Genomic DNA, 14,214 nt, shown 5'->3' with positions numbered 1-14,214 from the left:
TATGCAGGATACTAACCCAGTTACATATTCATGACAATACAGAATACAATGAATGCATTCATTTCATTTGTAGTTTCAAATTACTGACATTTTGTGTGCAGGGAAAAACATGATGATTGTTGTTTTATGAAAACACCAAATGACTCAATTGAAATTTCAATATGTTGTCTTCACACTCCCTATTTTGGTATTAGTCTATTTTCAGTCTCAATCCACCCCTTTGGATTGTGAAACAATGTTGTGGTGTGATGTTTGCCATACTGTATGTTCAGTACAAAGCACACGTAGAAGGGTGATGACTTAAACCTGAGATTCATTTAGTCTGTGTTGCCACTGGATTGGCAGATGTCAATGTTTTCTATATTTCAATATTCACATATCTAATAATAAATAAATGCCTCGGACAGTACCGTAGAGAATTTACTACTTATTTCATTTGCAGCTCGTGTCCCCTTGGTTTTATTCATCAGATTATATTGCGGTGTTCCAGACAAAGGAACATATTCTACCTTTATGTAAGAGAACTCATGGAAACTACAGTGAATCATTATCTGCGTAAGACAGGCCATACAACATAACACACAAATGCATCCTATTATAGTGAAATTTTAAAAACGAGCAAGTATTCTTGATCATTTAATTGGTCGAGGGATTGAGGGAACTATGGGACCCTATTCCCTATGTAGTGCACGACTTTTGATCAGGGCCCTATATGGGGAATATGGTACCATTTGGGAGACAACCAACAGAGTCAGAAAAACTGGGGTAAAGAGCTCTCTTTATGTCTCTAATCTGTGTAGTTAAATCCAACTGTCACAGTGCCAGTGTAGCCTGCCACATTACATTGTGCCATATGTTAGATGAACAGAGACGTTTGTGGCTGGGGAAGAAAATAAATGGCTAACTACTGCTGTGTAACGATAGCACCATATGTTGAGGCCTATAGAAAATGCTTCCTACCGCTCTACAAGTTTGAGCAGGAAAACATTTCTGTTGCCTTTCTAACAAATCTTTCAAAATGTAAATATGCTGATACACTGGATTAATACCAGAATATTTTCAGTCTTAATGATATGAAAATACTTAGCGCAGTATGTGGTTCCAAGACAAAGAGATCGATAATATACACCGGGAAATGTTTTGTAATGACTTTTAATCATTCAGTCGTTAATATGATATGACTCATTAAGTCTTTAATATGATAGCTTCATGTTAGGGTCGCTCAGTTTTTTGGGCTGGTTATTATGGCTACGGTAATCGGCCTGTGTAATAGTATCCTTTAATTGCTACTGGGGCAGTGAGGGAGAGCCTGTCAGAGCAAAACACAGCATGCTGTGAGTGGCTGACTGTGTCCCAAATGACACCCTATTGCCTATGTAGTGCACAACTTTTGACCCAGGCCCATAGGGCTCTGTTCAAAAGTAGTGCACTATATAGGGAATAGGATGCCATTTGGGATGCATTCGCTATCTACTAACTCCACGTTCACCAGATTGCTTCAAGATGTGGAGACAGCCAGGCACCACGTGGCCAAGGGCCATTAATGGTTTCCTATAGCTTCAAACACTGTGACCTTGAGTGACGTTCTGACTGATCAAAGTGACATTGTCTACCACTTGGAATTATATGTTGGCCTAATGAACATGATAGAGAAAGATGGCAGCCACCATCTTCCCTCAGTGAGGCAAGGTGCATAATTCTTAGGATTTTATCAGCACTTCAGTTCTACTTTTCAAACCAAACTCACACCCCAGTCAGACCAAACCCTATTGCTTCCGCGGGTCTTGTGTATATAGTCCTGTGTGGCTCAGTTGGTAGAGCATGGCGCTTGCAATGCCAGGGTTGTGGGTTTGATTCCCACAGGGGACTCGTAAGAAAAAGAGTTTGAAAATGTATGAACTCACTATTCTAAGTTGCTCTGGATAAGAACGTCTTCTAAATGACAAAAATATAAAATGTATAATCAAGGTATAGTGCAACTTTTAAGTGAGTTGACACACAGCCTCCGCAGTGCAGAGGAACCCATGGTGAGTCTCTGTGTTCGTTCTTTACGAAAGGCCAAGCTCACTGAAGCCAGCCACAGGCAGGGGCGCTGGGCCCTTCTTGGGAACTGGGGCCATCTTCTTACCCCCCTTGGCCTGCTCAGGCTCGGGTCTGGTGAGGCGACTGTGGTTGAGCATGGTGAAGAACTGGAACCTCTCGCCCATCTTCAAGGGGTTGGTCAGCATGTCATAGCCCTGGATCAACTGGGCCCTTGTGGACGGGTCTGCACAGTTCCTCAGCAGCACCTGAAGACACAACATTGCACAACATTGCAATTAGACAAAGATAATTGAGTGGAGGGCAAAGTAAAAGTAAAATCCCAAGTTATCTTGAAAGCCCCGATTGGCAGTTGAAAACCATGAGCGTCCACTTAACTTAATGCTTTGACAGAAACTGATACAAGCGGATTGTTATGATTGTTTATATAGTGGTCACCTTTGCCCCATGTATAAAGAAGTGGAACAGAAAAGTGTGCTCACAGGGTTCCTACTCACTTGTAAGCGTGTATCGATTCCCATATTTTTCAGGAAGTCTTTCTGAGAGACAGGGCCCATGCAGGCCACCGTAGCTCCAGCCATCCTCCTCAGGTAACTGTAGTCCACGTCAGCAGTCAGGTCAGCAGAGCCGGGCGAGGCTAGGACATCATGGAGCTTATGACCTTTAAAACCCTGGGGGTGGGGGACAGGTGGTGTTCTGGTGTTATGACAGAAATGGTAGACATGACTACTACTAACTACTACAGTTCATTATTTGTGTATCGTTACATTTTCATTTGATTTAATTCATTAGTTGTTAAAAAATTACATTGATCTGAAATAATTCCCTTTTTTATACCAAATCAGGTCTCTCCTCACATGATCAACGATTGATAACATTTTCATCTAGTTACATAAATGTGAGCCTGCCTGAAACATGGCTGCCTTGTTAACAGATGGAATTCTGTGATTCCCTGTCTTTTGAAGGAGGGGGTCACTTGCTTGAACCTCTCCCCCTCTTTTCATCACACACATCAGTGAGTCCCAGAGCCAGGGAGCCAGGCAGGGAGAGCCCACCCCTCTTAATAGGGGCCAGATGGGGCTGGGTTAGGGTGTAGCCCCAGGAACAGGACTGGAGGGTAGTTGACCCTGATTTCCGTGTGCCACCAGCAAAGGGCAAGAGGGGCATGTCGGCTTCCTGCATCTGTTTCCTTGTAGCTGAGGCTCACTCGGCTAATCACTTTACCACACACACAGCCACTCACACACACACACACACACACAGACCGTATTAAAACCTTACTGATAAACGGGCCACGTTGGAGACAAGATGACACTCACTCTGAACGTGTCCGTCTTGGTCCCGTCGTGCCCGTAGTCAGCAATCAGTGCAGCACCCCCATCCTCTGCGATCCGATTGGCTAGGCGCTGGACGATGACCCCTCCCTCCGGGCAGACCTCCACGTGCCGTCTCTTTTCATCTGCCTAGGAGGTGAGGGGTTTCAGAACAAAAACAAGAGCGGCTCTGCTTACCTGTCTGGGTGAAGCAGGGGCCTGAGCACACACATCAGCAATCATACATGACTTTGCTTCCAATTCATCTCCACTTAGCAGCACTGGCTCTAAGCCCCAAGGCATCACAAAACCAGGAGGGTATAGCTTTGGTGGGTTAGGAGAGATCCAAATGGCACCCTATTCCCTATATAGTGCACTACTTTTGATCAGAGCCCCATTGGGCCTGGTCAAAAGTAGTGCACTATAAAGGGAATAGGGTGCGATTTGGGAAATACCCTTAGACTATCAGGGAACACATGTTGGGACATCTATGGGGGAAAAAAAGACTAAAGTGGAGTATTAAAACCTATAGGCCTGTCTACTTGTAATTGAAAACCCCATTAGACCACAGAGATGACAGAGCAACAGATAAGATTATGTAGGACTTTTAACTGGCGAGCGCAGAGAGAACAGCATTAACAAACTCTACTACAGTATGTGGAACCCGGGATACACAGACAGTCAGGCAGGGGCAGCAGCCATTAGCCAGGATTTAAAACCAGTAAGGGGGTTTCAACCAAGTTCACTCATGATGTAAGGCTTTGGCACGCTGTTCAAAGCCCCTGCACTCTTCCAGTGAGGCCAGATCAAATAGGTTGGTACTGTATTTACTGCAGAAACACTGGTAATAAAAACCAGATGCTGCACAGACGTTCAGACTTTTAAGGAAAAAGGAGTTTGTCGAGCAATTTGACTGTGTTTGTGTCAATGTTGGCTTTAGCAAAGATATAACTGTTTTCAATCTAGGAGACATCCATTCACATTGAACATCAGCGATAGCTACATTTTGATCAATCCGATAAAATGCTTAAAATCAATCTTTCAACTGATACATACAAACATGATAAGATTTTTTTCTTTGTTTTTAAAAATGGTCTGAGTTAAGCATCAACACGCAGCACTCACCTGTATGAGTTGAGTAGAGGCCAGAGTGGGAGCTGGCACTATGACAAGCCTCAGCTTGCCTGGCTCATCTGGGTCAATATCCACCATCACCTCCCTCCAGCCCTTCTCTGTTCCCTGGGCCCACATCACAATCAATGCACAACACAATGCAATGGATCAAATGGTAATTACAATACATTTTTCTCAATTCTTTGTGATCTGCTATCAAGATCTATCTGTATAATCAAAATAGCTGGTGAAGAAAATGTACCTGGAACATGTGGATGGGTAAGGCATCAAAGAACTCATGAGCGAGGTAGATGCTGAAGCCTGTTTGAAATAAAAAATTACAACAAATAGGACTAATAGTAGATAGAATAAAAACTGTACCAGAGGCAAAGAATAAGTTAGGAAAAACAAAAAGAAATGGAGGAACTTATTCAAGAAAGATCAAGTGTAATATATTATAAAAAATAAAGCAAACTGGATGGAACATGTGGAAAAATGCACCAGTTTTTATTTTTAAATCTTCAACATAAAAATGCTACCAAAAATAATTTACTGAAACTTGTGACAAATGATGGAGTCACCCATGATTCAAAAGATGTTTTGAAAGAGGAAGCAAAGTATTTTAAGCACATGTTTTCATTTCAGTCTCCTCCATCTTCACTAACCGATGTTAACTGTAAGGATTTTCGTTTCTATTAATGATGTAAAATTAACAGCTGTACAGAAAGACTCATGTGAAGGCCAAATCACAGAGGAGGAACTTCTTGATGCAATTAAAGCCTTTAAGTCTGAGAAAACTCCAGGGTTGGATGGCATACGAGTGGAGGTATACCAAATATTTTTTGATATACTCAGAGGACCGTTATTAGCATGTTTTAACCACTCCTACAAAAATCGTAGATTATCAGATACTCAACAAGAAGGTGTGTTTTCATTATTACTGAAACAGGATCCAAGTGGTAAATAAAAATATACGGTCCATTTAAAAAATTGGAGGCACCTTACACTTTAGTGTTGTAATGCAAAATTTTTAGCAAAATGCATAGCGCATAGAATTAAAAAAGGTATTGTCAGATATTATTCATCCTAATCAGACAGGTTTTTTACATGGACGATACATTGGAGATAATATAAGATAAGTACTGGAAACAATAGAACACTATGAAAAATCTGGGAAACCAGGCCTGGTATTCATAGCTGACTTTGAAAAGGCTTTTGATAAAGTACGACTGGAATATATATATAAATGCCTGGAATATTTATCTTATATCTCTTATAAAAAAGGTTAAAAGGTATGTATAGTAACCCTAGGTGTAAAATAGTAAGTAACGGCTACTTCTCTGAAAGTATTAGACTGTCAAGACGAGTAAAACAAGGTTGTACACTATCGGCATATCTATTTATTATGGCCATCAAAATGTTAGCTATTAAAATCAGATCCAACAATCTCAAGAGGTTAGAAATCAAGGCCTTAAAAACAAAGTTGTCATTGTACGCTGATTCATGCTTTCTTTTAAATCCACTATTTGGATCCCTCCATAGCCTCAGAGGATCTAGATACTTTGTCTAACCTCTCTGGTGTACTATATTATGTATTGGATCACAAAAAAAAAATACTTTTACATTACCGTGTAGTTTACCAATAAACTGGTCTGTCAGTGATGTGGACAAAATCGTATACATATCCCCAAAAAATGAAATTATCTTACAACAATACATTTTAATAGAAAGTTAGCAAAAATATATAATATTTTGCTACCGTGGAAAGGAAAATACCTGTCTATTTGTGGAAAAATCCCCCTGATTAACTCTTAAGTCATATCGCAGTTTACTAATTTACCTATGGTTTTGCTTACACCTACCGACCTGTTTTCTAAATTATATGAGCAAAAGATATTCTATTTTATTTGTAACAGCAAGCCAGACAAATTTAAAATGGGCCTATTTATATAATGAATATGAATTCGGAGGGCAGAAATTATAAAATATTAAAGTATTAGACATTTTACTAGTCATCAGTCATACAAGAGTAATATTTCAATCCAAACTGTTTCTCTAGCAGGTTCAAGAACAGGCTTTTTCCCTTTATTCAGATTACAACCTCTCACTTTCGGTTATTTGAAAATGAAATAATCTCCCAAATATCGCTATTTTTAAAACAAGCCATAGAAAATTGGTTGCAATTTCAGTTTAATCCACCAGAAAAGATAGAACAAATATTACAACAAATATTGTGGTTAAACTCAAATACACTAATTGATTAAAAAAAACAATATTTTACCCCCAAAAATAAATAAACAGGTATAATCTTTCTAAAGGATATAAATAGGACTGGTGGAGTTATGTCAAATCTAACAAAAATACAGTTGAAGTCGGAAGTTTACATACACCTTCGCCAAATACATTAAAACTAAGTTTTTCACAATTCCTGACATTTAATCAGAGTAAAAATTCCCTGTCTTAGGTCACTTAGGATCACCACATTATTTTAAGGATGTGAAATGTCAGAGTAATAGCAGAGAGAATGATTTATTTCAGCTTTAATTTTTTTTATCACATTCCCACTGGGTCAAAAGTTTACATACACTCAATTAGTATTTGGTAGCGTTGCCTTTAAATGATTTAACTTGGGTCAAATATTTCGGGTAGCCTTCCACAAGCTTCCGCAATTAATTGGGTGAATTTTGGCCCATTCCTACTGACAGAGGTGGTGTAACTGAGTGAGGTTTGTAGGCCTCCTTGCTTGCACATGCAAGCAAGTATGCTTGGGGTCATTGTCCATTTGGAAGACCCATTTGCGACCAAGCTTTAACTTCCTGACTGATGTCTTGAGATGTTGCTTCAATATATCCACATAATTTTCCTCCTCATGATGCCATCTATTTTGTGAAGTGCACCAGTCCCTCCTGCAGCAAAGCACCCCCACAACATGATGCTGCCACCCCCGTGCTTCACAGTTGGGATGGTGTTCTTCGGCTTGCAAGCATCCCCCTTTTCCCTCAAAACATAATAATGATCATTATGGCCAAACAGTTCTATTTTTGTTTCATCAGACCAGAGGACATTTCTCCAAAAAGCATGATCTTTGTCCCCATGTGCAGTTGCAATCCGTAGTCTGTTTTTTTTATGGCGGTTTTGGAGCAGTAGCTTCTTCCTTGCTGAGCGGCCTTTCAGGTTATGTCGATATAGGACTCGTTTTCCTGTGGATATAGATACTTTTGTATCGGTTTCCTCCAGCATCTTCACAAGGTCCTTTGCTGTTGTTCTGGGATTGATTTGCACGTTTTGCACCAAAGTACATTAATCTCTAGGAGACAGAACACGTCTCCTTCCTGAGCGGTATGACGGCTGCGTGGTCCCATGGTGTTTATACTTGCGTACTGTTTGTGCAGATGAACGTGGTACCTTCAGACGTTTGGAAATTGCTCCCAAGGATGAACCAGATTTGTGAAGGTCTACAATTTTTTTTCTGAGGTCTTGGCTGATTTCTTTTGATTATACCCATGATGTCAAGCAAAGAGGCACTGAGTTTGAAGGTAGGCATTGAAATACATCCACAGGTACACCTCCAATTGACTCAAATTATGTAAATTAGCTTATCAGAAGCTTCTAAATCCATGGCATTATTTTCTGGAATTTTCCAAGCTGTTTAAAGGCACAGTCAACTTAGTGTATGTAAACTTCTGACCCACTGGAATTGTGATACAGAGAATTAAAAGTGAAATAATCTGTCTGTAAACAATTGTTGGAAAAATTACTTGTGTCATGCACAAAGTAGATGTCCTAACCGACTTGCCAAAACTATAGTTTTTTAACAAGAAATTTGTGGAGGTGTTGAAAAACTAGTTTTAATGACTCCAAGATAAGTGTATGTAAACTTCCGACTTCAACTGTATATGGAAATGTTTGCAAAATGTTGGGAAGAGATTTCTGATGTACCGATTCCATGGCACATTGTTTTGCATATCAGTTCATAAACAATGCGGAATTCAAAACTCATAATTTTTCAACTTAAATTATTATAAAAAATGATTGCAACCAATAGAATGTTATATATTGTGGGGATACAACCATCCCAGTTCTGCAGGTTTTCCTGTGAAAAGACAATATCATTAGATTATTTGTTTTGGTACTGTCCATATGTAGCTTGTTATTGGTTGCAGGTCCAGGAATGGTTAAAGAAGTGGAGCTAACTCTGCAGATAGCACTACTGGGTGATTTGAAAAGTCATAGTCAATCGATCAATAATAAAATTATACTTTTAGCAAAAAAAGTTAATATATAATTTACAATCTGTAGAAACTATGAGAATAGAAAGGTTCAGAACATTTGTGAAACATCACAGCGGAAAAATATATGGCAAATAGAAATAAAAAAATGGATGGTGTTCAGAGATTGATGGGAGGGGTTGAGTGGAGCTGATGGGTGGGATTAAAAACAACAAGAAAACTAATGTCAAATCTGCTGTGTCCGTAAATTGTATATGGGTTCGGAACTTTCGTGAAACAGCACAGTTAAAAATATATGGCAAAGTAGAAATCATACTGGATGGGATTCGGAGATGGATGGGAAGGGTTGATGGTAGCTGAAGGATGGGATTAAAAACCAACAAAAGATAACTGTTGCATTGTTTCCGTAAAATGTATATAGTATGTGTAAACTGGAAGTGGAAGCCTCAGTGTTGTTGTCCATTAGTTTACTCCAATTAGGAGAGGGGTGGTAGGGGAAATAATAAAGGAAAATATATATATATTTTTTAATATACGGAGTACCAGTCAAAAGTTTGGACACACCTACTCATTCCAGGGTTTTTCTTTATTTTGTACTATTTCCTACATTGTAGAATAATAGTGAAGACATCCAAACTATGAAATAACACATATGGAATCATGTAGTAACCAAACAAGTGTTAAACAAAACAAAATATTTCATATTTGAGATTCTTAAAAGTAGCCACCCTTTGCCTTGATGACAGCTTTGCACACTCTTGGCATTCTCTCAACCAGCTTCATGAGGTAGTCACCTGGAATGCATTTCAATTAACAAGTGTGCCTTGTTAAAAGTTAATTTGTGGAACTTCTTTCCTTCTTAATGCTTTGAGCCAATCAGTTGTGTTGTGACATGATAGGGGTGGTATACAGAAGATAGCCCTATTTGGTAAAATACCAAGTCCATATTATGGCAAGAACAGCTCAAATAAGCAAAGAGAAATGACAGTGCAACATTACTTTAAGACATGAAGGTCAGTCAATGCGGAAAATTTCAAGAACTTTGAAAGTTTCTTCAAGTGCAGTTGCAAAAAACATCAAGCGCTATGATGAAGCTGGTACTCATGAGGACCACCACAGAAAAGGAAGACCCAGAGTTACCTCTGCTGCAGAGGATAAGTTCATTAGAGTTACCAGCCTCAGATTGAAGCCCAAATAAATGCTTCACAGAGTTCAAGTAACAGACAGCGTGAATCAGGCCTTCATGGTCGAATTGCTGCAAAGAAATCGCTACTAAAGGAAAATAATTAGAAGAAGAGACGTGCTTGGGCCAAAAAACAAGAACAATGGACATTAGACCGGTGGAAATCTGTCCTTTGGTCTGATAAATCCAAATTGGAGATTTTTGGTTCCAACCACTGTGTCTTTGTGAGAAGCAAAGTAGGTGAACGGATGATCTCTGCATGTGTGGTTCCCACTGTGAAGCACGGAAGAGGAGGTGAGATGGTGCTTAGCTGGTAACACTGTCTGTGATTTATTCAGAATTCAAGGCACACTTAACCAGCATTGCTACCACAGCATTCTCCAGCAATACTCTACCCCAATTGGTTCGCGCTTAGTGGGACTATCACAGGACAATGACCCAACACACTGTGTAAGGGCTATTTGACCAAGGAGAGTTATGGAGTGCTGCATCAGATGACCTGGCCTCCACAATTACCTGACCTCAACCCAATTGAGATGGTTTGGAATGAGTTGGACCGCAGAGTGAAGGAAAAGCAGCCAACAAGTGCTTAGCATATGTGGGAACTCCATCAAGACTGTTGGAAAAGCATTCCAGGTGAAGCTGGTTGAGAGAATGCCAAGAGTGTGCAAAGCTGTCATGAAGGCAAAGGATGGCTACTTTGAAGAATCTAAAATAAAAAAATTATATTGATTTGTTTAACACTTTTTTGGTTACTACATGATTCTATGTGTTATTTCATAGTTTTGATGTTTTTACTATTATTCTACAATGTAGAAAAGAGTAAAAAAAAAAAAAAACCTGGAATGAGTAGGTGTCTGCAAACTTTTGACTAGTACTATATATATAGATTTACAAAAATATATATGGGGGATTGGAAATGATACAATTACATTGATGGAATCTACAATCTATCTGCACTATTAAAGCTGATCTACCCCCTTAAAGATTATTAATAATAATACCCCCCCCCCCCCCCCCAAAAAACGAATTCTAGATTATTACCTCTGGGGACATCATCCAGGTTGCGGTACCAGGAGATGGGGAGGCCTGTGGTGGTGGTCCCCTGGCGGTACACAGGCTCATCCTCACTGGCCGACACCTGGCTCTGGTCTCCTGTTAGACACTGGGCCTGGACCTGGCTCAGCTTAGGACTCACCTCCACCAGGTGCACTGAGACTGCAGCCCCACCCAGGGCCCCACGCAGCTGACTGAACACCTGAACAACACAGACACAGAGAGACAGACATACAGACAAACAGAGAGAGACAAACAGACAGGGTGTAGTTTAGTTCCTTGGATCCTGGATTCTGTGTCACTGGTCTGAGTTTAAATGTCCTGATAAAATCCATCCATGATGAGGTTCAGGACAGGTTGTGACTGTCCAAAATCACGAGAAATGTTTTGATGAAGAAAAAAAAAAAACATTTCAAAATATAGCAGGCAAAATGTGGAAATGGCTCCCTCCACTGATCTTAGATTGAACTGACATGTATAGTGTGTACACATGCAACATTTTTGCCATTTAGTAAGATTTAGCAGCACTGGACTGGACATACATACCCTGAGAATGTCATTGGCTAAGGAGCCTCTTCCTGGTCCAAACTCCACTAACTGGAAGCGACTGGGCTTCCCTGCTCCCATCCACTCACTCAAACACCAGATCCCCAGCAACTACAGGCAGAGAAGGGAGGAGCTCAAACCATTATCATCACTCAGGGCATTGGGATTGGAACAACATCAAGAGACTAGAACATTAAGAGACTGTTGATTGTGTATATGCATACTTATCTACTACACAACAATACATACATGTATTAAAATGTTGTTCTGGATAAATGCTTACCTCCCCAAAGATTTGACTAATTTCTGGTGATGTGATGAAATCTCCATCTGGCCCAAGCATATCATTCTGCACATAATATCCCTGGAACATGAAATAGACCACTTCATCTCTGAAGCAAACATTTCTATAGAGTAATAGCATAGTCTGACGGGTTTCTTCACTACAGTTGAAGTCGGAAGTTTACATAAACCTTAGCCAAATACATTAAAACTAAGTTTTTCACAATTCCTGACATTTAATCAGAGTAAAAATTCCCTGTCTTAGGTCACTTAGGATCACCACATTATTTTAAGGATGTGAAATGTCAGAGTAATAGTAGAGAGAATTATTTATTTTAGCTTTAATTTCTTTCATCACATTCCCACTGGGTCAGAAGTTTACATACACTCAATTAGTATTTGGAAGCATTGCCTTTAAATTGTTTAACTTGGGTCAAACGTTTCGGGTAGCCTTCCACAAGGTTCCCACAATAAGTTGGGTGAATTTTGGCCCATTCCTCTTGACAGAGCTGGTGAAACTGAGTCAGGTTTGTAGACCTCCTTGCTCACACATGCTTTTTCAGTTCTGCCGACATTTTCTATAGGATTGAGATCAGGGCTTTGTGATGGCCACTCCCAATACCTTGACTTTGTTGTCCTTAAGCCATTTTGCCACAACTTTGTAAGTATGCTTGGGGTCATTGTCCATTTGGAAGACCCATTTGCGACCAAGCTTTAACTTCCTGACTGATGTCTTGAGATGTTGCTTCAATATATCCACATAATTTTCCATCCTCATGATGCCATCTATTTTGTGAAGTGCACCAGTCCCTCCAGCAGCAAAGCACCCCCACGCTTCACGGTTGGGATGGTGTTCTTCGGCTTGCAAGCTTCCCTCTTTTCCCTCCAAACATAACGATGGTCATTATGGCCAAACAGTTCTATTTTTGTTTCATCAAACCAGAGGATATTTCTCCAAAAAGTACGATCTATGTCCCCATGTGCAGTTGCAAATCGTAGTCTGGCTTTTTTATGGCAGTTTTGGAGCAGTGGCTTCTTCCTTGCTGAGCGGCCTTTCAGGTTATGTCGATATAGGACTTGTTTTACTGTGGATAAAGATACTTTTGTACCCGTTTCCTCCAGCATCTTCACAAGGTCATTTGCTGTTGTTCTGGGATTGATTTGCACTTTTTGCACCAAAGTACATTCATATCTAGGAGGCAGAACGCGTCTCCTTCCTGAGCGATATGACGGCTGCGTGGTCCCATGGTGTTTATACTTGCGTACTATTGTTTGTACAGATGAACGTGGAACCTTCAGGTGTTTGGAAATTGCTCCCAAGGATGAAGCAGACTTGTGGAGTTCTGCTCATTTTTTTCTGAGGTCTTGGCTGATTTCTTTTGATTTTCCCATGATGTCAAGCAAAGAGGCACTGAGTTTGAAGGTAGGCCTTGAAATACATCCACAGGTACACATCCAATTGACTCAGATTATGTCAATTAGTCTATCAGAAGCTTCTAAAGCCATGACATAATTTTCTGGAATTTTCCAAGCTGTTTAAAGGCACAGTCAACTTAGTGTATGTAAACTTCTGACCCACTGGAATTGTGATAGATTATTTCACTTATTATTCACTCTGTCTGTAAACAATTGTTGGAAAAATTACTTGTGTCACGCACATAGTAGATGTCCTAACCGACTTGCCAAAACTATAATTTGTTAACAACAAATGTGTGGAGTGGTTGAAAAACGAGTTTTAATGACTCCAACCTAAGTGTATCTAAACTTCTGACTTCAACTGTATGTGTGTGTGTAACTAGTAGTTACCATGACTGGGTTGGTAAGAACCTCTCTCATGTACTCTGCCACTGAGATAGGACCTGTGGCTTTGATCTTGGAGGTTAGGTGTCTGAACATCGAGTTTCCTGGCATTGGTTTCTCTGCTGAACTGCTTGAGAAACGTTGGCTCTGTGCCACGCTCCATGATCTAACTATAGAGTAGAAGACGTAAACAATAGAGCATATTAAATATCATTCGCTTAACTATTTGACGGCCAGACATAGACTAAATAGAAAAATTGCCCTTACCAAATAATGGTGGTGAACAAGGGCAGACAATGACTCTGCTTAATCCCTGCAGTGCTCGAACAGTCCTCATTGAGACAGCAAACTAACTACAATAGTCAATCAATTCCCTACTGTAACTGTACTTCCACAGAAATTGTCATCAAGTCTGACTTTCACAGCAGGTGCTCGTGTTATCAAGTTAGCTAGCTATCTAACGTAGATCGATAGCTGCACATGTAGCATGAGAGAGGCAACGAAAAGCACAAACTCGTTTCATAAATACAGTAACATGTTAAATTCTAGTTCATCTTTATATGAATGACTTTGGCAGATAATGTATTAATTACTCAAAGAACTCATTGGACATCTACAACAAGCTAGGTACCTACGTTTGTGTGCAAGTACA

General features: G+C 40.0%; 1 protein-coding gene across 1 annotated transcript; it reads right to left on the bottom strand.

Annotated features, from left to right (window-relative positions):
* Window positions 1-1,134: 1,134 nt before the first annotated feature.
* On the bottom strand, window positions 1,135-14,214 carry ndufaf7 (NADH:ubiquinone oxidoreductase complex assembly factor 7). The gene is made up of 10 exons (XM_038968540.1): window positions 13,830-14,214; window positions 13,569-13,732; window positions 11,764-11,844; window positions 11,481-11,591; window positions 10,923-11,136; window positions 4,729-4,787; window positions 4,479-4,592; window positions 3,360-3,503; window positions 2,538-2,711; window positions 1,135-2,288 (listed from the first exon to the last, which is right to left on the bottom strand). The coding sequence occupies exons 1-10, from the start codon at window positions 13,897-13,899 to the stop codon at window positions 2,049-2,051; spliced, it is 1,371 nt and encodes a 456-aa protein (XP_038824468.1). The 5' UTR covers window positions 13,900-14,214; the 3' UTR covers window positions 1,135-2,048.

Source organism: Salvelinus namaycush, chromosome 29, assembly GCF_016432855.1.
Source record: "Salvelinus namaycush isolate Seneca chromosome 29, SaNama_1.0, whole genome shotgun sequence".
Taxonomy (NCBI): Eukaryota; Metazoa; Chordata; class Actinopteri; order Salmoniformes; family Salmonidae; genus Salvelinus; species Salvelinus namaycush.
Note: the sequence above shows the minus strand (reverse complement) of the source record. Positions and strands in the feature narration are given on the sequence as shown.